The sequence below is a fragment of the Herpailurus yagouaroundi genome, unplaced genomic scaffold (genome assembly GCF_014898765.1).
Source record: "Herpailurus yagouaroundi ecotype Mexico unplaced genomic scaffold, PumYag 191, whole genome shotgun sequence".
Lineage (NCBI taxonomy): Eukaryota > Metazoa > Chordata > Mammalia > Carnivora > Felidae > Herpailurus > Herpailurus yagouaroundi.
Window position 1 is genome coordinate 6141307 of NW_024412422.1, and position 22624 is coordinate 6163930.

The 22624-nt window shown below is 50.5% G+C and overlaps 1 protein-coding gene across 3 annotated transcripts in view; it reads left to right on the plus strand.

The window, feature by feature from the left end:
- The window catches only part of KSR2 (kinase suppressor of ras 2), a 436616-nt gene that overhangs the window by 92559 nt on the left and 321433 nt on the right, over window positions 1-22624 (plus strand). For all 3 annotated transcript variants that reach the window (XM_040443767.1, XM_040443769.1, XM_040443768.1), the window contains exons 2-3: window positions 643-783; window positions 5207-5357. In XM_040443767.1, coding sequence (XP_040299701.1) covers window positions 643-783; window positions 5207-5357 — 292 coding nt within the window. The remainder of the gene's footprint in view (window positions 1-642; window positions 784-5206; window positions 5358-22624) is intronic.

Below are 22624 nucleotides of genomic sequence, written 5' to 3' on the forward strand. Positions count from 1 at the left end.
ATTTTATAGCTGCATAGTTTCCTTGTGTGCATATACCTGCATTTATGAATCTCCTGCTGATGGACCCAGGGTGTTTTCCATCTTTTCCCATTGCAAGTAGAACCGTAAGAAATATTCTTTTTACAGCCACTTTGCACAGGATGGCATCTCTAGGTGAGTTCTCAGAAGTGGAATTGTTGGGTCCAAGGATTTGTGCAGTGGAAATGTGGAAGATTGCAGCCAAAAGGCTCCCCTCAATAAAGTGCTACCAGTGTGTGTCCCTCCTCACTGCTGTGACACCAGTCTTTAAAATAGGAGTTGCAGGGGAGCAGTGCGTGGGTGGCTCAGTGGGTCAAGCAACTGACTCTTGATTTCGACTCAGGTCATGATCTCGCTGTTGGGGAGTTCGAGCCCCACGTAGGACTATGTGCTGACAGGGTGGAGCCTGCTTGGGATTCTCTCTGTCTCTGTCTCTGTCTCTCTTTTTCTGCCCTCCCCCCTGCTTGCTCTCTTTCTCTGTCTGTCAAAGTAAATAAACTAAAAAAAATAGAATGGGAGTTGGATGGTTTTCGGGCAGGGTGAAGGCAATGGGAAGATTCTTGCTTGTTCTCCTATGGTGGTGTCTCTGAGATGTGTCCTCTGTTCTCCTCTGTGTCTCCCCAGAGCAAGCTGGTGAAATACTTCAGCCGACAGCTGTCCTGCAAGAAGAAGGTGGCCCTGCAGGAACGCAACGCCGAGCTGGATGGCTTCCCCCAGCTCCGGCACTGGTTCCGGATCGTCGATGTGCGCAAGGAAGTCCTAGAGGTGACTAGAGACCGTCCCCTGTCCCCTGCCCCTTACCGGCTGATGCTGGTCCCTTGGAGAGATGGTTTTTGCCTGTGCCTGGCACACGATAGGCCCTCCATAAATATGTGTTGGGTGAAGGCACAGAGGATCTTCGATGCTGTCCAGATGGTTAAGAATGTGGTTCTCCGTTCAACTGGGTCCTCTTCCAGCCCTGCTACTCATTAGCTCAGTCACCGTGGCCAAATCACGTTACCTCTTAGACCGGTGCTGCCCAGAAGAACCTTCTGCTATGGTGGAAATGTTTTGTACCTGTGCTGTCCGATACGGTAGCCACGGCCACGTGTTTGCTCTTGAACACTTGAATTGTGATTAGTGCGTGTGTCATTAGTGTGGCCAGTGGCCACCATATTGGGCACCCCAGACTGAGGGCCTTACTTTTCTCATCTGTTAAGTGGGGTAATGATGGTCTCCTCTTCTGAAGTAGCTCGTATGACAAAATGAGATGATCCATCTAAAATGTTACATTCACTCTCTGGCACCTAGTAGCATTCAGCAAGTATCAGCTTGTTATTATTGTTGAAAACTTTGATAGTAATAGGAGTGGACCACGTCCTGAAAATCTCGAGGATGGTGAGATTTTGTCCTACCCTCTTGGATCCCAGGTCACGGCTGTTTCCAGTAGCCAGTCCAGCCCGTCCCAGTGAAACCCACTTACATTCGTTGAACACATGGGGCCAGGCATTGTCCTAAGGGTTTTACACCCAGGGCCTCAACTGTTGAGGCTGTTCAGACCCTCACAATGACCTTTTGAGGTGGGGACCGTTATCCCCATCGTGCGGATCTGGAATCTGAGGCTCAGAGATGAAGCGGCTTCCCTTGCTAGTGGGTGGATGGGTCTGGAAGCTTGGGAGGACTCTGGAGCATGTGGGAGGCACTGTGATTTCTCTCCCTCTTCCTCTGGCCTGGGACTCTCTGAGCTGGGTAGGAGCGAGGGTGCTGGGGGCCCCTGGGTGGCTCAGTCAGTTAAGCTTCTAACTTGGGAAGTTTGGGAAGCTGACTGCTGTCAGCTCAGAGCTGGCTTCGGATCCTCTGTCCTCCTCTCTCTGCCCCTCCCCCTCTCAAAAATGAATAAACATGAATAAAAAGAGCCCTCCTCCCACCCCCCGCAGGACCAAATGCCATTTCTCTCAGTGCACACTTTTTGCTTGAAACGGCCTTTGTTTTTTCCAGACCTTGACCTCTGTGACAGCTCGCCTGAACCCACCGGATCCTGAGCTAGACAGAGGACCCGCACATTGCCCCATCCTTGCCCCCCATTTCACGCATGCGCGCTAGATGGTGTTTGATTCTATGTTATTTCATTCCCAGGATGGAGGTTTCATGTGAATACTCTTTTTTTTTTTTTCCAACGTTTTATTATTTATTTTTGGGACAGAGAGAGACAGAGCATGAACGGGGGAGGGGCAGAGAGACAGGGAGACACAGAATCGGAAACAGGCTCCAGGCTCTGAGCCATCAGCCCAGAGCCCGACGCGGGGCTCGAACTCACGGACCGCGACATCGTGACCTGGCTGACGTCGGACGCTTAACCGACTGCCCCACCCAGGCGCCCCTCATGTGAATATTCTTAAAATGAAAGGTCACATATAACCACAGGCAGAACATCTTATTTTATTTTAAGTTTATTTATTTATTTTGAGAGAGACAAAGCACGAATGGGGGCGGTGGGTGAGAGAGGGAGAGAAGGAGAATCTTAAGCAGGCTCTGTGCTGTCCTCAGAGCCGGAGGCGGGGCTTGAACCCATGAAGCCGCGAGATCATGACGCCAGCGAAACCAAGAGTCAGGCGCTTAACTGACTGACTCCCCCCCCCCCCCCAGGCACCCCCAGACAGTACATCTTCCTTGCACGCGCCAGTTCACTTTTGGGAGGCTTTTGGGACCATGTATTTATCAGGTGGGATCAATACAGAAACAGTGTTCTCGTCCAGGGGTTGAAAACTGGTGGCCCCTAAGCTGTATGCGATACACAGACATTTTTTGTTTGTCTGATACAGCATTCTCAAAATTTTTTTTTTGAGCTAATATTTAACAGCTAAAGAGTTTGCATTAAAAAACCCAGATCTCTGACTTCTCCTGAAAACATCCGAATTGCTGAACACACCAACCTAAATCCCCGTCTGGTGGCAATGAGCTGAATTCTGCTGTCCCGTGGATCTTACAGGTCCCCGCTAGTTAGCAGTTTTGCTCATGTACATTTACCTGGCCTGCAGGTGCCCCAGCTCTGGCTCCTACAGTAGTCTGTTCCCGTCCTGGGTCCAAGGCCACTAACCGGGGGGATAGGGAGGGAGCTGGGCTTCCGGCCCTCTGACTGCAGCTCCTGTGTGAGTCCCCCCCTCCCCCACCCAGGTCCCCTTTCTGAGGAGGAACCAGCAGTATGGAAAAGGGTCCCAGGCAACTCCCTGAATTCCTTTCTTCCTGTGTGACCCTGGGCAAGTGGACTAACCTCTCTGAATTTTAGGACCCTAATTACAGACTAATGGTGATGATAAAAGTACTTACTTTTGGGGGCGCCTGGGTGGCGCAGTCGGTTGAGCGTCCGACTTCAGCCAGGTCACGATCTTGTGGTCCGTGAGTTTGAGCCCCGCGTCGGGCTCTGGGCTGATGGCTCGGAGCCTGGAGCCTGTTTCCGATTCTGTGTCTCCCTCTCTCTCTGCCCCTCCCCTGTTCATGCTCTGTCTCTCTCTGTCCCAAAAATAAATAAAAAACGTTGAAAAAATTAAAAAAAAAAAAGTACTTACTTTATGTGGTCTTTGTGACAAAGGAAAATCCAGGAAAAGCACTTAAAACAGTGCTCCATCCACTTCATTTTCATTTATTATTATTCTTTTATCAAACACACGTGCGTCTTTCCTTTTAGTCTGGGTTGTTAAGGCTTTGTCCATTTTTGACGTCATTATTATTTCTGTGATTTTTTTCCTGTGGCCCCAACTTTTCAGTGAAAATTGGATATTTGGGGGGTAAATTATGGGGTTACAGTGCACAAGTGAGTCCTGCAGCAAAGAGGAGAATTCTTTAATGTTGTGAATGAGTTCTTCTAAATATGACTCATTTTGTACCTTCAGATCCTGGACTATCACTTTTCTTAAGGCGGGGTTTATGTGCACCGCGTCCCTATATGAGAAACCCCAATTACCGTTCTCTCCTGCTCCCTGACCTAGTGAGCTGGAAGGGCACTGATTGGGCTTCGTGGCTTTTGCCCTGCCTCTGTTTTGTTGGGGGGGGGGTGGATTTTTTTTTTACTAATGCGGTTTTCCCCCTTCTGGCTGCCAGTTTATGTGTGTGCCTTGGGGATGGGGGGGGGGGGGGGGAGGGGGGGGCGGGGTAGGTGTCCGATTTTGTTGTAATACACAGGTATGGCCACAAGAGGGCAGAAGTAATCCACAATGTTGTCCTAGAGTCTCCGTCTTTAGGTATTTAAAATTCTTATTTAAATAATAATATATGTAAAAACATTGCATACCATTAACTGCTATAAAACGAAGGCTCTCCATTTGATACACATGTATAGATGTCAATGCATAAATATGCATAAATGCATGAAGATGCATAAGTATTGAAGTTTGACAAATTTAAAGGTATATCTATCTATATTATGGTGTCCAGGGACACATCATTTTGGGAAAGGGGGTGTGGGAAGGGACACCTGCCCAAGACATTTATAGCTGGCAATCCTACTGGTTCTGTTCCCAGCTGATCTCTCCAGAGGTGTCCCTGTCCCCGCCCCGTGCTATACCCCAGCCTTACCATTTTGTCTTAGAATATAGACCCATGCCCTGGGGGGCTCAGTCACCAGTCCAGTTTCATTTCCAGCACATACCCACAGTGTTCCAGATTACTGCCCCTTAGGGCTCCTAAAGCCCCAGTCTGGAATCTCGAATGGGTGGCTGGGGAGGACAGCCACCAAGAGACTTGGGCTATCCAGTTTGCTCTGCTCCAAGTTTGCCCTGCACTGGGGACAAGCCAAGCTGAACAGGAGACACAGAGGGCCATCCAAAGACAAGGAAAGTGGAGCCCTGCCCATAAAGAAGCTACCGAGGGGGACAGATAATTAACTATCACCATCTATGGAGCGCTAGCTATGTGCTAAAGATAGGCGCTACCTTACAAAGTACAAGCACTTAAGACACCCATTGTACAGGTGAGTAAAGTGAGGTTCAGAGAGGGTAAGTGACTTGCCCGAGGCAATGAGTGGCAAAGCTGAGATTCAAACCTCAAACGGAGGCCTGTTGGACTCAGGAGTCAGAGACCCAACCTTCCGCACAGGGCCGGGTGTTCCGCTGGGTACCACTAGAGGGCAGCACGGAGGCTCAGCCCACTTTCCTTCCCTCTGGGTGCTTGAGGTCCCTTCACGTTCACAGAGCTCCTTACTTCCCTCCTGCAGGAAATCACCCCTGGCCAGCTGAGTCTGGAGGACCTCTTGGAGATGACAGATGAGCAGGTGTGTGAGACCGTGGAGAAATACGGAGCCAACCGGGAGGAGTGTGCCCGCCTCAATGCCTCCCTCTCCTGCCTCCGCAACGTCCACATGTCAGGTGAGCGGGCCTTGGGGATGGAGACCCCTCCCCAGCACATCTGCCTCGGTTCCTCCAGATTTCTGTGCCCACTCTGCAGGCCAGGATGAGACGGAGTCAGCTTTGGATGGTAAATTCCACTCATGAGCAGAGGAGAGAGGAGCAGTGGTGGGGTCAACTCTTGGAAGCTCTTGCTCAAGGAAGAGCTGAGGTCAGAGAGCATTTGGATCTGGATAATAAGGGCCCAGATGTGGAAATACAGGGTGTGCATAGGTGATCAGGGTCTTTTTACCAGAGACATTCTTAAATGCCTTTGTATTTGGGTCTGTATCCATCTAACTTCTTATCTTATTATAATTATTTTTTACCTAAACCATATACATTCATTGTAAAACAAAACAGAAAATAGATCAAAAGAAAATGACTGCCCAAGCTCTACCCCCTAGGGAACTTACTGTTGTCATTTTGGTAAGTGTTTTGGTGTAATCGTTACAGACAAGTGGGTATGTGCATAACTATTTAAAAAAAATTTTTAATGTTTATTTATTATTAAGAGACAGAGAGAGACAGAGCATGAGCATGGGAGGGGCAGAGAGAGAGGGGGAGACACAGAATCGGAAGCAGGCTCCAGGCTCTGAGCTGTCAGCACAGAGCCTGGTGTGGGGCTCGAACTCATGATCCGCGAGATCATGATCTGAGCCGAAGTTGGACTCTCAACCGACTGAGCCACCCAGGTGCCCCACATAACTATTAAAAAAATTTTTTTTAATGCTTTATTTATTTTTGAGAGAAAGAGAGACAGAGCATGAGTGAGGGAGGGGCACAGCGAGAGAGGGACACAGAAAACGAAGCGGGATCCAGGCTCTGAGCTATCAGCACAGAGCCCGATGCGGGGCTCCAACTCACGAGCCGTGAGATCATGACCCGAGCCGAAGTTGGACGCTTAACCAACTGAGCCACCCAGGCGCCCCACGTAACTATTTTTAAACAATAGAATTAGGATTATCCATGCACATTTTGAAACCTGTTTTTTTTTTTTTTTTCACCTCATGAAATAACTTCTGTGACTTGTTTCATCCGTTTGGGGTCCAAATTGTTAAGAAATAAAATTCAACTGGAGATCAGTTGCGAATCAGGCGGCATCCTTTCCAGCAAGTAGAGAAGTTGTACAAAATGGAAGGTTTTTATAGGCAGGAGGGAGGGACAACAGAGTTCTTAACAAAACAAAAGGGAAGATTGTTTCAGGAGAGGTTAAAACTAATTAAGTCCGGGTTTGCTATCTTGGTAGAATGACTCAATTTTGGGCGTGTTTTTTTCTTTCTTAACATCCTCTTTCTTTGATCTTTCCCATTAATTGCTCAGACCCCTGTTTGCCTTCATTAGCAGGACATCAGATATCATCCTCTTGAGGCCTCCTGCTTCTCCCTAACCTCATGATTTCCCCACAAATTCTGGGGCCTTTGCAGTCCTAAGGGGTCAGCTGGGCAAACACCAGCCAAAGGGTTATTGGTCCGTCTGCCTGCTTGTTTCCGTTTCGGCCACAAGGTGTCACTGTAGAACTTTAGTCTGGGGCAGTCAGGCAGGTGCTTATTCACAGATGCCTTTGCTGGACTCAACGTGGAGCATTCAACAAGTATTTACTGACTATTCTGTTCCAGCAGGGCTGGAATACAGCAGTGAAGGAAAGAGAACATATATGACACAGGTTATTGGCCCAGATCCCCACGCATGCCCTTTTGTATTCTTTCTTCCTAGCAGATCCTTATCCAAGCTACAATCAAAGGGACCCTGAGTTGGGGGCTGTCCTGTCATTGAAGGATATGGTAGCATCCCTCGCCTCTACCTGCTAGATACCAGGAACACCCTCTCTTCCCCCAGTCCCGGTCATGACAAACAAAAATGCCTCCAGATAGTCTGGTGAACACTGCCACGTAGCTTTCCAGAAAGTTCGTCTCAATTTATGCCCCTCCCCTGTCCTTCCTCCTTGCCCCCTACAATGCAGGAGAGTGAGGACTGAGGTTAGGCTCTTAATTGCGTTTCAGAGTTCAGTTTGCATCTTCTCACAGAGTTGTGCTACTGAGTTTGGAGAAGCCCTTGTAAGTGGAGCTGCCCTCTGTGGGTTGAACACTCAGCCTTTGTGACATCCTGGGCTGGGTGAAACCTTGAGAGGGCCTCTAATCTGCTGTTTTTCAGTTTTGATCTAGATGCACAGAAATGAGGGGTGCCTGGATGGCTCAGTTGGTTGAGCATCTGACTCGTGATTTTGGCCCAGGTCATGATCCCAGGGTTGCAGGATCGCGCCCTGCGTCGGGCTCTGCACTGAGCGTGGAACCTACTTAAGATTCTCTCTCTTTAAAATAATAATAATAGGGGCACCTGGGTGGTCAGTCGGTTGAGCATCCAACTTCGGCTCAGGTCATGATCTTGCGGTCTGTGAGTTCGAGCCCCGCCTCGGGCTCTGGGCTGACAGCTCGGAGCCTGGAGCCTGTTTCGGATTCTGTGTCTCCCTCTCTCTCTCTCTCCCCGCCCCCCTCGTGTTCTGTCTCTGTCTCAAAAATAAATAGAAAACATTAATGATTAAAAAAGATGATCAGCCTAAAATAACCCTTATGCCGAAGAGACATGCTTTGGGGTGGCCGGTTCAGTTCCCCTTCACCCTCCATGCCTCCACCAACTCTTTCCCAGGCGGCTCGGATTCCGTCTACGGGTTCTGCCTCTGATGCCGGCCTTACGGCCACTGGGGGCCTTGACGGCAGTGGCCAGGTGCCGCGCGTTTGCCCAAACCCTGTGGCGCTTAGCGCACAGGTTGGCATGAGGGGCAGCTCCACTCAGTACCGCATGGGGTGCGTCACATTGAATACAACCCAAAGAACTCTTTATTACTTGTTACAAGTAAGGGGAGCCCTCGGAGCATCGCCTCTCCCAACCACAAAACCGGGGGAGTTTGGAGCCGCAGGCACGTGCGTATTCACGGAGGAGCTTGGCAAAGGACATTTCGGTCTAGAATTGGGGCGAAAGACAGAGTCCAGGTCCTGGTTGATGGAAGTCACGGGGCCGGTCGGGGTCGGCATCGTCCGTACTCTGGCTCCAGTGAGTCCCATGTCTGCGTGCTCACAGGGACTGGAATCCTGCAAAAACAACACAAGAGTAGGCATTAGGTCAGTGTTTACTTTCGAAACAGCACTGGGAGTTCTACCACTGATTTATTGTCTCTGCAGCGGCTGGACTCTGTCGCAGCTTGGTAGTGGCTGTTTGTTTTGTACATTCTTTCGTTCCCTTAAAGTCATTAACTACTGAGGTATGTTTTTCTGCAATCTTTATGTATTGCAGGGGGTTCTGCAAGAAAAGTGCTTGTGCGAAGAGGTGCCTGTCAGGCGTTGATCACAAAATGGCCGGGGTCCTAACCTGGCTTCTCTGATAGTAAGAAAGCTGTATCTCGTCTTCTCTGGGGACCCCTCACTCTGTCTTGTCGACACACTCAACTCCAAGTTCCCTTAATGTCATACTTTATTTCTCCTCTTCCTGTACACAGCAGGGACGCTTGTCACATTTTAATTTAAATTTCAGCCTTTTGGGGGGAGTGAGTTTTTTGAATTTTCTAATTTTTGTAATTTTATTTGTGAGAGAGAAGCAGAGCAGGGGCGGGACAGAGAGAGAGGGAGACACAGAATCCGAAGCCGGTTCCAGACTCCGAGCTGTCAGCACAGAGCCCAACGCGGGGCTTGAACCCACGAACCGTGAGATCGTGACCCGAGCCGCAGTTGGACACTTAACCCACTGAGCCACCTAGGTGCCCCGGTTTGTTTTTAATTAAAAAAATGTTTGTTTACTTTTGAGAGAGCACAAGCAGTGGCCTCTGTGCTGACAGGCTGACAGCAGCGAGCCCGATGTGGGGCTTGAACTCAGGAACTGTGAGATCATGACCTGAGCTGAAGTTGGAGGCTCAACCAGGGTGTCCGGGGATGCCTGTCTCCCCCTCCACAGGACAGGGATCGTACCTCTTCTTGCGAACCATTTTACTCCCGGCCAGACGTCAATATCTGTAGGGACTTAGTAAATATTTCTGAATTGCTGCCTGAAACCCATGCAGATCACCAGTGGCTTAAAGTGCATGGTCTTTTGCACGGTTTGCAAAGTAGCTCCGGACTTGGCTTCTGTTTGGAGCCCCACCATTCCCATTTCCCCCTCAAGCCTTAAATGTATTGGACAAGTCTACTGGTTACTTAGTGTTTCCCAGGTCATGCACGGATTTCACACCTTGGCACAGGCACCACTACCTGGAATCCCCTTTCTCTTTGTTCTCCCAGTTAATCCCTCCTCAGACCTGACTCCTGCCTCAAAGCCTCTGCACTTTGTTGAATGGGTGAATGAATGAATACTTCTGTCACCAGCTGACCGTGTCTTACGGCGATTGTCAGTCTCCTCTCCTTACTCCCTCATGTGACTGTGAACTTCCCTAGGGCAGGCACCCTGCTAGTCACCCTTTGAATGGGTGTATCAAATCTGAGCCTTGCTCCCGGCTCAGATTGCCCAGGTGGAGGAAAGATCCAGGAAGCTGCTTGATGTGCTTGCTACCGCTCTCCACCAGGGGGAAGCAGTGAGCCATCCTCGACCAGTTCTTTTAAATATTCTCTCAGAGACGATCATCATTCCTTAGAAACTTCTAATGATCTCAGGAGCTGTGTGGTTCCACCATTCCCTGCCCTTCACTTTAACCAAAAATGTTGTCCCAAGTTAGGGAAGAAGCTAGTGCCTTTCTCACCAGACTTTTAGACTTAAGCGTCACACCGTATTTATTGGCCTTGGTGGCCCCAGCTCTCAGCCAGAGGACTGGGGTCCTTCACGGTGGTGAAGTCAGATATCTTACATTCTGGTGGGTAGTGGTGACTCAATGCGTGTTTGTTAAATGATTGAAGGAATACAGGTCGTATTGAGAAAGTCGTGGAATCCTATGGAGAGCGGGAAGCCTGGCAAAGTGTATAATCTTGGCCTGTCTCTCTCTTAGAGGATCGAGCATCTTTTATTTTAGACTTGGGACGCTAATCTTAGTTTCCTCCTTGGGTGTTGGGGGTTTCTTTATTTCCCAGTGTCCAAGAAGCCTCCAAGTTAGGAAAAAAACTACCCCTTCCTCCCATCTGTGAGCGTGTTAGATCAGCCTGAGCCTGAAACCGAAGAATACCCAATTGTTCTTTCAACAGGTTCAGGGGACCCCAAAGCCATAATGCCTTAATCTTCTCTTGTCATATCAGATGTGGCCTGAAACCAAAAAAAGCATTCATAAATCCATTCAAAACGTATTGAATGCCTGCAATATGTCAGGCACTGTTCCGATCTCTGACAGTGCACGCTTCGTGTCTGTCCTCAAGGGGTTTACATGCTACGGGGGGGGGAGACAGATGACACATTATAATCGTAATAAGCAAGTACATTACAAAGTGTGTTAGGATGAGTGCTGCAGCAGAATGGAGTCCGGAATCAGACGAACCCGGGTTCTGCTACATTCTGGGTCAGCCCCCTATTAGCTGTACGATTTTGAGTATGGCATCTCGCGGTTCGGAGCTTAGTTTTCTCGGTATGAGGATAAACATGATGAGCATTTTCACCCATGGGTCGTTGGTAGGATTGCATGAGGCGATACGGGCAAAGCGCAGGGCCTGGCTTGGATTCCATACACGGTAAGTGTTACTGTTCGCGTTACTGTCATCGTCATGCCATCACCCCCGCCCCCGCCCTGCGACTGCCATCACTTCTACCTGTACTGCATTTCCACCAACATCCCCAGGGTCCTCTGGCCTTTTCCTGCCTCCAGCTTGTTTCCCTCGACCTTCTTTCCATCCTTCTCTCTTTTTTTCTCCAAAGGGCCCCTGGCCTTCGGTTTTCTCTCACTCTTTGTTTCTCTGATTTCCCTTCCCTCTGAGCCACTGTCTCCCTCAACATTGCTGCTTCTTTAGAACCTGTTTACCCCCTCTGCGTGACTTGATTGCTCTCTAGAGGTGACCCACCTTTCCCTGGCCAAAAACATTAAACAGACAAGCCCAAGCAATTTTTCCATGGCACACAGCCCCATTTTCCCCATCATGGTCGCCACGGAGCTAAGGTCCTAGGGTGAAATTGATTTGTTTCTGGAAGAGTGTGTTCCTGCCCTTTGCTCCCCCTGCCCCCTCCAGCCCCAGACCGGAGACCTCAGGCCTCCCTCCTTTCCTTTCTGGGTCACACACACAGCTGCGTATCAAAGAAGGGCCTGGAAGGGACAAGGCTCAGATATCAGAATACAGATGCTGTGCATTTTCTCTCTCTTGTTTCCTCTTTGCCCTTATTCTTCTTGGTCTTTGGGCTGCTTTGAGGCCAATAATGGGCAGTCATTTGCATGTTTGCTTTCCCAAGGAAAAAAACCCCAGGTTCCAGATAATGGAAGACCTTGCTTTTCTCCTTCCTTTCTTCCACACTTCCTTATCAAGCACTCAGTGTCTGTCAGGCGTTGTGCTAGTTTCCAGGGCTTGGGGGCTTTCTCAGGCTTCAGGATGGAGCTGAGACCCAAAAGCAGGAGGAGGAATTCTCCTGATGACTGGAGGGGGGGGGGAGGGGGAGGCGGTGGGAGCACGCAGAAGTGCCTTGGGGCAGGAGGGAGCAGGTGGCATCCTAGGCTCAGAGAGCCCAGTGGAACTGCACGGAGCTTGCACTGCAGAGTTTTGAGCCAAAGATGCATGATCACCGTCCAGTTTGCAGACCAACACTCTGGCTGCAGAGTAGGTGGGTGGCCTAGACTGAGTTTTTGGGAAGTGCAGGAGGAGGCTGGGGGTGGGGGCGTGCTGGTGTTGCAGGATTGTGGTGCGCAAAGGTCAGGAAGGAATTCTTGAGAGGTTGTATGGTGCAACTTTGTAAGCTTATTTGAGTAGCTCGCGGACAGGACCCGTGGGCCGAAAGGGCTGCACTTTTGCTGTACGAAGCTGGTGATTATACGCTTAGTGCTCGAGGGGATTATATGCTGCGTGCAGGGAATAGTAGATCATAAATGTCTTCGAATCTCTACTCATAAAACCGCTTTCACAAGATTTTCCCCGTGCTTCTCGTTGAGCTTGACGTTAATTATGGGTGAGATGTGCAGGCAGTCATGAGACCCTTGAAGAATGTAGCCACCGGCTCGTATCTGATCCTTATCGGAACTGTGCAGGCTGAAGTTCAGCCTGCCGAGCTAAGGGTGAATGTGTTTCTGCTTCTGCCCCTCATCACAGGGAGAGAGAAGAGGCCAGGGTACCCCCATACCCCTGCAGCCTCTCGGAGCTCCCTTTTGTCAGCTCCCCTCCCTGCCAGCTCCTCCTCGGGCACGTCCAGAGGGAGAGCTGGCACCCAGGAGGAAAACAGGGTGCAAAATGGCCCTGAAATAGGACAGCCTCAGATGCTCTCTTGTTTCTTCCCAGTTTGGGCTTTGAACGGAGGCCACTAGAACCCTGCCTTCACTACAGCCTTCCTTAGACTGGAACAAAGAGCCGTCCTGATTGCCCCATTGTTGCACTTGCTTCTAACTTTGGGCTGGCCCGGCAGCCCAGGGAGAGGGCCCCTCCCGAAGCCCGAAGCGGCTGGTGTGTACCAGACCTGAGTTCCTCTCTTGATCCGTAGGTTCTCGGGGGCTGCTTACACAGACGTAGCGCCGCGCTGGGCCTCTCCACGGCAAGGGAGAGGCACCGAATGCCACCTTACGTGCAAATGGCTCATTCGCTCCCAGGATGCATCCCAGTCTAACTTCCTGTCTGAGTCGCTGTCGGGGACGAGGACATAGTGGTGGCTAAAACCCACCGGCTTCCCACTCTCATGGGCCTCATATTCTAGGCTAGCTAGATTCATGGGATGAGTGAAACTTGCATTCGTGAAACTGAAATGAAATTAATTTTGTACAGCCAATAAGAAGTGAAAAAAGTTTTCACTTAATAAAAATTTTCACTCAATTTTTCACTTAATCAAAAGTGAACAGGTTCACTTTTTCCGTCTCACCAGCCACCTTAAAAATTCTTTTTAATGTCTATTTATTTTTGAGAGAGACACAGAGCATGAGTGGGGGAGGGGCAGAGAGAGAGAGAGAGAGAGAGAGAGAGAGAGAGACAGAATCCGAAGCAGGCTCCAGGCTCTGAGCTGTCCGCACAGAGCACAACGTGGGGCTCGAACTCATGAACCATGAGATCGTGACCTGAGCCCAAGTTGGATGCTTAACCGACTGAGTCACCCAGGCGCCCCTCATCAGCCACCTTTCTAGAGATTCATGGAGCAGCACGGATGTCAGGCATTCCCATCACTGCAGAAGGTTCTACTGGACAGGGCCGCTCTAGAATGTATTGAGAGAAGTGATAAAATAGGAAAAATGACAAATGGTGACCAGTTGCACGTGGAGAATTAAAGTGGGGTGATATCATGGTGACCAGGGGCCTGGCTTCGACGGGGTGGTCACAGTGGCTGTGTCAGAACAGACCAGCGAGGCAGAAGCAGTAAGATAAGTACAATGAAGAGATTATCGCAAAGGCTTGGCCTAGGGGATTGTTGGGGCTGGTAGGTTAGACTCTCAGGAAGGACTGGCTGGCATCCACATTGCTGGCCCCCTGTGTTCCCCTCCTTGTGAAGGACTGATTCAGGCCTATCCAGATTATTGAGGATAATCCCCCTTACTTAATAAAGTCAGCTGGCTGCTGACTTTCATCACATCTACAAAACACCTGCACAGCCTCACCCACATTGACGTTGGACTGAATAAGTGGGGACTACAGCCACGTCGACACAGAGGACTGACCGTCACAGCGAGCCTCTGTGAGAAGGTGCCATTGAAACGAAGTCTCGAATGACCAGAAGTTACCAGGTATGAAAAGCTGGGGAGAAGAGCATTTTGAGAAGAGCAAATGAGTCATGCCAACCTCCAAAGCATTTTTTTTTTTTAACGTTTATTTATTTTTGAGACAGAGAGAGACAGAGCACGAACGGGGGAGGGTCAGAGAGAGGGAGACACAGAATCTGAAGCAGGCTCCAGGCTCTGAGCCGTCAGCACAGAGCCCGACGCGGGGCTCGAACCCACAGACCGGGAGATCATGACCTGAGCCGAAGTCGGACGCTCAACCGACGGAGCCACCCAGGCGCCCCCCAAAGCATTTTTAAGAGGCAGAAAAGAGGCCCTCGTGGCTGAACCATAGGCTGTGCTCCGGTGACTTGTTGCTGTGTGACCGTCGACCCCCAAACTTAGTGACTTAGAACAACACGTGCATTGTTATCTCTTCACGATTCTCTGGGTTGCCTGGGCTCAGCTGGGTAGTTCTGTGGTTCCACGTTTTCTGTTGGCTGGGCTGGAACATTCAAGACGGCTCACGCCCATGGATGGCAGCTGGCAGTGGTAGCTGGTGGGAGTGGAGTTTGGGCTGCCTGCTGGGGCGCCCACATGTTGCCTTTCCTCGTGGCTTGGGCTGCTTATAGCGGGAGTAAGCGTTCCAAGAGGGGGCAAGTGGAAGCTGCCAGGTATCTTAGAAGCTAGTTCTGGAACAGGTACGGTGTTGCTTCTGCTGGTAACTGTATCAGCAGTGGGAGAGCAGGAATGCTGCGAGTGTAATGGAAAAAGGAATTTATCGTGGGACTCCGGACCTCGTACAACTGTAGGAAGAGCTCAGGAAGTAAAAGTTCAGGAGGGGAGACTGAAGATTCAGAGAAAGGTCTCTAACCTGTCCTGATGCGGATTAGCCCGCCTGGGGACATCTGGAGGGAAACCAAGAAGACGACTGGTGTAGACGCCTCTGGAAGTTTCTTAGATCTTTGGAGCTGGTGCCTCTGTGAGTTTGCAGGCCAGTGTCTGGTGTTGGATTTGAGGTCGCTGTTGGTCCCCAGGGTCCAGTGTCAGGATGAAGAGAGCTGGCCGTGGAGCAGGAAGAAGAGAGGATAAACCAGACCAGCACCCCTGCATCTGTCTCCTGCTGTCCCTGACCCGCGCATCAGAGCATCACAGCTTTACTTCACTTCCCAAATTCTGTGCAACTTTGGCCAATTTTAACCCGGAACCATGCAGAGAAGGGGAATCTGGAAACGAGAGTGCCAGCATAGCCAAGCTGACAACACGCTAGACTAGTGCAGGGAGCCCGGGCGGCTGGAGAGAAGGTGCGGGGGAGAGACAGGCAGGGACCAGCTCAGGAGCCTCGGAGCCGTGGCAAAAAGCTTGGGTTTCTTCAGAACAGAATGGGAAGCTGTTGGAGAGGTTTTAAGAAGGGGATTGTCTTGGGGCGCCTGGGTGGCTCAGTCGTCGTGACCGACTTCAGCTCAAGTCGTGATCTCACGGTTCGTGAGTTCGAGCCCCGCGTCGGGCTCTGTGCGGGCAGCTCAGAGCCTGGAGCCTGCTTCGGATTCTGTGTCTCCCTCTCTCTCTGCCCCTCCCCCTCTCATGCTCGGTCTCTCTCTCTCTCTGTCAAAAATAAACATTAAAAAAAAAAAAAAAGGGAATTGTCTTGACTTGATTCCATTCAACTCCTAAGTCAAGGGCGGATGGAACTTAGGTATGTTTTGTCCATTGGCCACTCTCCCTTTCTCCTCCTTCGTCCCTTAGTTCTGCTTCCCTTGGGCTTGGCCTCAACTTGCTCTGTTTATTTGACTCTACCTTACCTTCCTTATCTGTAAAATGGAGGCGCTGGTAGTATCTTCCATAATTAGGACACTATTGCCAGAAAAGAAATGAGTTAACGTAAATAAACACATAGCCAGATGTCTGGCAAATTGCATGCTTACTACATAGTTGGCTATGATTATCTCTATTATTATTTTGAAAGTCAGAGTCCCCACCCTGCCCGCCAGCCTTTGTCTTACAGCCAGGGAAGCAGACCCCTCTCTGAGAAACCTGGTCCAGGGCTTAACCTGCCCTTCCCGATATAGCTGCTACTCTCACTTTCTTGCAGGCCACCTTTGACCCTTCTCTTTAGCCCCCTGCCACTTCATGCGGTCTGCTCTGGCTTTTGTGGGAACCCCCCAGTGGGAACAAAGAGGGCCTGGCTCCCGGCTATCATCTCTGATCTGAGCCATGGTCCCCCTTCTCTGTATTCCTTGCACCTGGGAGGTAAAAGAGCGGAAGCATTGGGCACAGAACTTGTACTGTGTAGTCTGCAGGGGCCGAAATGTTTGAGGATCGTGGGTCCCGCGTCCACTAAACCAGATGAACTGAATCAGACCCAAACTGTTAAATCTTAGAATCAGACTCTAGCTCCTTCCCCCAGGCTCCTGGTTGGTCCATCTCCAGATGTCTTCATTAGCTCCTCACACCAGCTACCCTGACCTAATTGCATTTCCTTGAAAAGCCTGCCGCAGGGCCTTTGCACAGGTCATCCTTTCTGCCTGAAGTGTTCTCCCCTCATCTTTCCATGGCTGGTTCCTTGTCATTTTGTTCTCAGCTCAAATGCCACCTTGCCAGAGAGTCCCACATCCGTCTCAGTCACTCACAGTCCCGTTACTCTGTTTTGTTTTCTTCACGGTTCCTATCACATCTGAAACGATTTTGTTTATTTGTTTGTTTCTCTACTCCTCACCAGAGCAGTGGTGCTCGGACCTGAATGTGCATCAGAATCCCCGGTAGGTCTCCCGGACTTTCTGTTTCAGCTGGTCTGGAGAAGCACCCAGACACCTGCGTTTTGTAACGAGTTCCCTGGGCGCTGCTAGTTTGTGGATGCCACTTTGGGAGCTGCTGTGCCAGAATTGTTCCAGAGCCTGGCTCAGAACTGTCGAGCAAAAAGTAGTCAGTGAGTGATCAGAATGGAGACCCATGAAAATAGTTAAGAGCAGATATTGGTTGGGTCCTTACAGAGACAAGTGATGTGCCAGATAATTGACATGCAGCACGGGCTCATTTAATCCTTTCAACTTTTTAAAATATTTATTTAATTTTGAGAGGCAGAGAGAGACAGAGCGCGAGCAGGGGAGGGGCAGAGAGAGAGAGAGGGAGACACCGAATCCGAAGCAGGCTCCAGGCTCCGAGCTGGCAGCACAGAGCCCGACGCGGGGCTTGAACTCATGAACCACGGGATCATGTCCCAGGCCGAAGTCGGACGCTCAGCCGACTGAGCCACCCACCCCGGCGCCCCCTCATTTAATCCTTTCAGCAACCTCATGAGGTTCATGTGATTATTCTTTCTGTTTACTGGTAAGGAAACTGAGGACCAGAGAGGTAGCCTCCTTGGCCCGGGTCACGTAGCAACTGAGTGAGTGTCAGAGCCCAGGTTGGAGCCCAGGTAGGTCTGGCTGCTGTTAAGCCAAGTCTCCTCCCGTAAGAAAGCCATTAAGAGATGGCTTCTCCTTAACCCTGCGGGCGGGGTTGGTCCGTATATTTCCATTTGCTCAGTTTGAGTGTGCATCCCCCCTGGTGGTAATGCAGGGTAAAGCAGCTTAAACCAGAAATGAGATAAAAAGGCCTTATTAGAGCCCCCTGTATACACAGTGAATAACAATGGCATTGCCCGTCCACAGAACCCTTCAGTTTTAGGAAGCCCCTGCCTGCCGGTGATCTTATTTGATCCTCACAGATGTATCAGTGGTGGGTAGACCAGGATGAGCACCCATTTCACAGGTGGGAAAACTGAGGCCAGCAGAGGGACACTTTGACTTGCTGCAGAGCAGGGGTTGGAACTGCGGAACCCGTTCCTGCTTCTCAGTGCAGAGCCCTTTCTGCTGTGTGCTGTTTGGGGATGCTGGCCGGGACCTTGTTGCCCCTCCAGGTTGAATCCCAGAGCTGCCCAGCTGGGACACTGCCCTGTGGTGGGTGTGGCTGGGAAGGTTCCGAAGTCCCTTGAGACTCCTCAGAGCCCTGGGAGGCTCCCCTTTCTCCCAGCAAGGGTCAGTCTCCCTCGGTGAGTATTTCTTGCCCTGTTCTTAGCAATGGTTCTGAGACAGAGTGGGTATGTGATCCTTGGGCATGCGATTATATTTGAAAAGCTGAGTCAACATGCAGGAGGAAGCAGGGAGGGCAGGGAGGATGGAGAGAAGCGTTATCGGGTGTTATTTTTAGGAACCATATTCCCTACCCACCCCACCTCACGCCCCCAGTGTCCCAACATTGGGATGGCATTGCTGGAAATGAGATGGCCTCAGTTTGTTATGCTCGTGCTTTTCACTCAGGTGGCCTTTTTTATTTTTATTTTTATTTTTATTTTTTTTAATTTTTTTTTTTTCAAACGTTTATTTATTTTTGGGACAGAGAGAGACAGAGCATGAACGGGGGAGGGGCAGAGAGAGAGGGAGACACAGAATCGGAAGCAGGCTCCAGGCTCTGAGCCATCAGCCCAGAGCCCGACGCGGGGCTCGAACTCACGGACTGTGAGATCGTGACCTGGCTGAAGTCGGACGCTTAACCGACTGCGCCACCCAGGCGCCCCTCAGGTGGCCTTTTAAGGCGTTGTCTAATTATTTCCCTGATTACCGGTTTAACAATCTTGCCCGAGAAGTAACCCAAAGCTATTGTTTGGGGGAGGGGGAAGACAAGGCAACGTTTGGACCCAGCTCGCGTGTTACTTATTATTTTCAAAACGGATACATAGAAAACAGTTCCGGAAGGAGATACGCTTGGATATTTTAGCATCTTGGATATTGTAGCATCGTTGTTTTGGATTAGGGGTGGTTATGATTTCTCTTCAGGTTGTCTGCATTTTCTATCTTTCTGGGCACGAAGCAACCAGTTGTGTAGCTTCCTAGAAAAAAAAATTTGAAGGAAAAAAACTCCTCCTTGAACCCAGTTTGTTTACCTTGTTCTGTCCCCCTTGTCATATGTGCCTCCCCGGCTGCTGGTGCCTGTTGGGGCTGTTTGCGCAGACCCTGTAGAGTTCAGTGATATTATCTATTCATCAAACCTCTCCTCTTTGTGTCTGTTCAAAAGAAAAACCTCCTGGCTGCATGTTCCTGAAGCAAACCTTCCCATGGCTTAGACAACCCCTGATGACGCCTCAAGGTGCCACTTAAATGCCACCGCTGCCAGGAAGCCTGCCTTGATTGCCCCTGCTCTTCTCTTGTTATCAAGTTATCCTGTAGTTGTTTTGATATATAAGTATATAAGTCTCCCATGTCAGATTATAAATTCCCAGACAGCAGGTACCCTCTCTTGGCCACAACAAAAATAATAACAGGAAATGATTGAGTGCATAGTATGTGTCCAGATTATCCTGCGCTGATTTTAAGGAAAACTCCACTTACTCTTCAGAACTTCCCCACGAGAGAGGGACTTTTGTTTTGTTTTCCGAGGATCGAACGGAGGCACAGTGGGTGAACGAAGGGGTCCAAGGTCACGTGGCCAGTAAACTGCAGGGGCCAGGACTTGAGCTCTGCTGACCACACACTTGAAACACAAACACGGTGCTTCTTTTGTTTTCTAGAAAGTCTTCCTCACGGCAGCAAAGTAGCATTGAATGAATTAATAAGCAAATGAACCGTCACGATTTAATCATGGAAATGATGCCCTTGGAGCAGAAGGTTGAAGCATTTTTAGATTTGCCCCAGGAGAGAGTAGTGAGCGGAAGACAGTTTCTGTCTAGATGTCAGTGGTGGGCTCCCTCAGTAGAGATGAGGAACAGATAATGAGAGAGAATTCTGTCTAACCTAGACGTTGGCAAACAGTCCACCGCCACGTTCTCCCTCTACTTTTGTAAATAAAGCTTTATTGGGACACCACCACACCCACTTGTTGACAACATCTATGGCTGTTTTCACACTATAGCAGCAGAGCTGAGCTATGTGGCAGGGGTGGTAGGGCCCAGAAAACCTGAAACACTGTCTGACTTCTTACAGAAAAAAATGTGGTACCCTTTGCGATGAAAGGCTAGGCAGGAGAGGACTGTCGGCTCAAACAAATACACACAGGCTTGAAACCGGGAGAGGTCTCGGTCTGATGTAAAGAGGATCTGCCTTTGGGAATAGGGGAGTCAGTAAGCAAAGCGGTCCCCAGGCTAGAGGAGGGACATTGTCCCTGGAGAGCTCTACGGTGAGGATAAATTACGGCTTGCACCGTGGTTCAGCCTTTACGTGGAGCTATCCTTTCTGAATGCCTTACAGTGCTATGTGCTCAGGGGAGGGAAGAAAGGGCGTGAAGGATGGGCATGCTCAGAGAGGTTAAGTAACTTGCCCAGGGTCACACAGCTAGGACCTGTTAGAGCCTGCCTGCACTCGCACTCATGCCAGTCTCACCCAAAGCATGCACTGTCATCACGCAGAGTTTTAAATGCCAACTTTTCTTTCTTTAAAGAAAAAATTTTTAATGTTTATTTATTTTTGAGAGAGAGAGAGAGAGAGAGAGCATGAGCGAGGGAGGAGCAGAGAGGGAGACACAGAATCGGAAGCAGGCTCCAGGCTCCGAGCTGTCAGCACAGAGCCCGAGGTGGGGCTCAAACCCACGAACTGTGAGATCATAACCTGAGCTGAAGTCGGACGCTCAACCGACTGAGCCCCCCAGGCGCCCCAAATGCTGACTTTTCTTGCCTGTCTCTGCCAGACTGTGGGTTCTCTGGGGGTGGGGACCACGGCTCGTTATCTCTGGAGCACCTTCAGACCAGTGCCCCGCAAGGCGTCCCACTGGCCCAATGGGATTCTGAGTGTGAGGCGCCTCACGCTCCAGATCTCCCTCCTGACCTCACCCCTCACTTGGAAGAGGAAACGCAAAACGGCCTCCCTTCCCGCAGCCACACAGAGGGCGTGTCGACACCTGCACGTCAGCCCCGTCCTTGGGAACAAGCTCAGTTTAGCTCTATCATCTGATCGTTTGCTTTCTTTAGCGCTTTTGTTTTCTCCTCTGTCTGGTGCTTTGTGGAGGAGAAATGAGGCGGGCGGGCTGTGTCACCGGATACAGGGATGCCCTCCAGAAGTGAGGCTGACACTGGTCTTCGAGCTCTCCCTTCTGAGGACCTTCTGCCTTTATTGTCACAGAGGTTGGAGGGCTTGAGACGCACGTGGCTGTGGTTTTGCTTTAAGCCCTAGACTCCTTGCTCGAAAAAGTGAGGGTCAAATAGCTGCTCAGCTGCAGACACTTGGATGCTTTTTCCTCCCAGTGTTTATTGCCCTGGAGACACCATCCCACCCGGACCACCTTGTGATGATTCCCGACGGCCACCAGGGGGTGCTGCCCGCTAATCTTCCTTTTGCCGAGCCGCCAAAGAATTGGCTCAAGTGCCTCTGAAAAGATCTACACTGATGTGCCAACGACGACGAGGAACCTCGGTCTGATCCTCTCAACTTTCAAATAGGGAAAAACCGAGTCCCCGAGAGGAGAAAGGCGTGGCCCAGCCACGGCAGGGAACAAGTGTGGGCTTAATTCTGTGAATTCTGTGCTACCCACAGAGCATTCTGGGCAGGCTGAACACAGGTGGGTGGGGGACCTTTAGTCTGGACTTGAGAGAGCTGCCCGTCTCAGCAGAGGCTGCTGGTTCCTTCCTGCCTCCCATCGGCTCAGCAGGGGTCTTGCTCCCGCTAACCTTCCTGCAGGGCTCATGTCACTGTCGCTTGTGCTTGCTCTCTCTCTCTCTCTCTCTCTCGTTGGTCTCCCTGCCATGCTGTAAGACCAATTAAGACAAGAAAATGAGCTGTAAAAGAAGAAACCTTGAAAAGCAGGCTCCAAATCATAGCTGCTGGAGATGCAAAGGGAGTTCAAAGAGACAATGGCTTCATTTCCTTGGGAGACATCTCAAAAGAGCTTGGGGCCAGATGTGGGGTGACTCCTGCCGCGGGAAGCTTCCTGGAGCCTGTCCATAGAATGGCTATGAAGAGGAACAGTCTGACTTTCACTTTTGCGTGTGCCTGGCCCTGGGGCACATAGATCAAAAAAGACACAGCCATAGTTGGTGTGGGAGACCCCCGGGCTGTAGTGAACCTGGGCCTGCCCCCTCCCCCCTCCCAGCTTGTCTTTGAAACAGGTGTAAAAATGCTTAACCATTTGGTGTTGTCAGTAGGGGTGAGATGAGGTACACTTTCCCCTGTCTGCGCCCCCCCCCCCCCCCGCCGTGTTTCAGCAGGACCTTACTTTGGGTCTTTTGGCTCGAGTGAATTGGAAATCATATGACCTAAATGAATGGGCTAAGTCAAAGATTTCTCTCCCTGTTCTGTCGCCAGCCTGCTTCTGGAAGACAGGTTCCTCAGGAGCTGACTGGCCACGGGGCCCAGGAGCTGGAGCCCTCCTGCTCTGTGATGGGTGTGGGCAGCTGAGGGTTTTGCCAAGACTTTGTTGGGTTAAGCCCCTGAATTTGACAGAGCTGGTGCCCCTTGGGTGGGGGGCGTTGTGACCTTCTTAGTATTTTGGAGCAGACAAAAGGTAACGA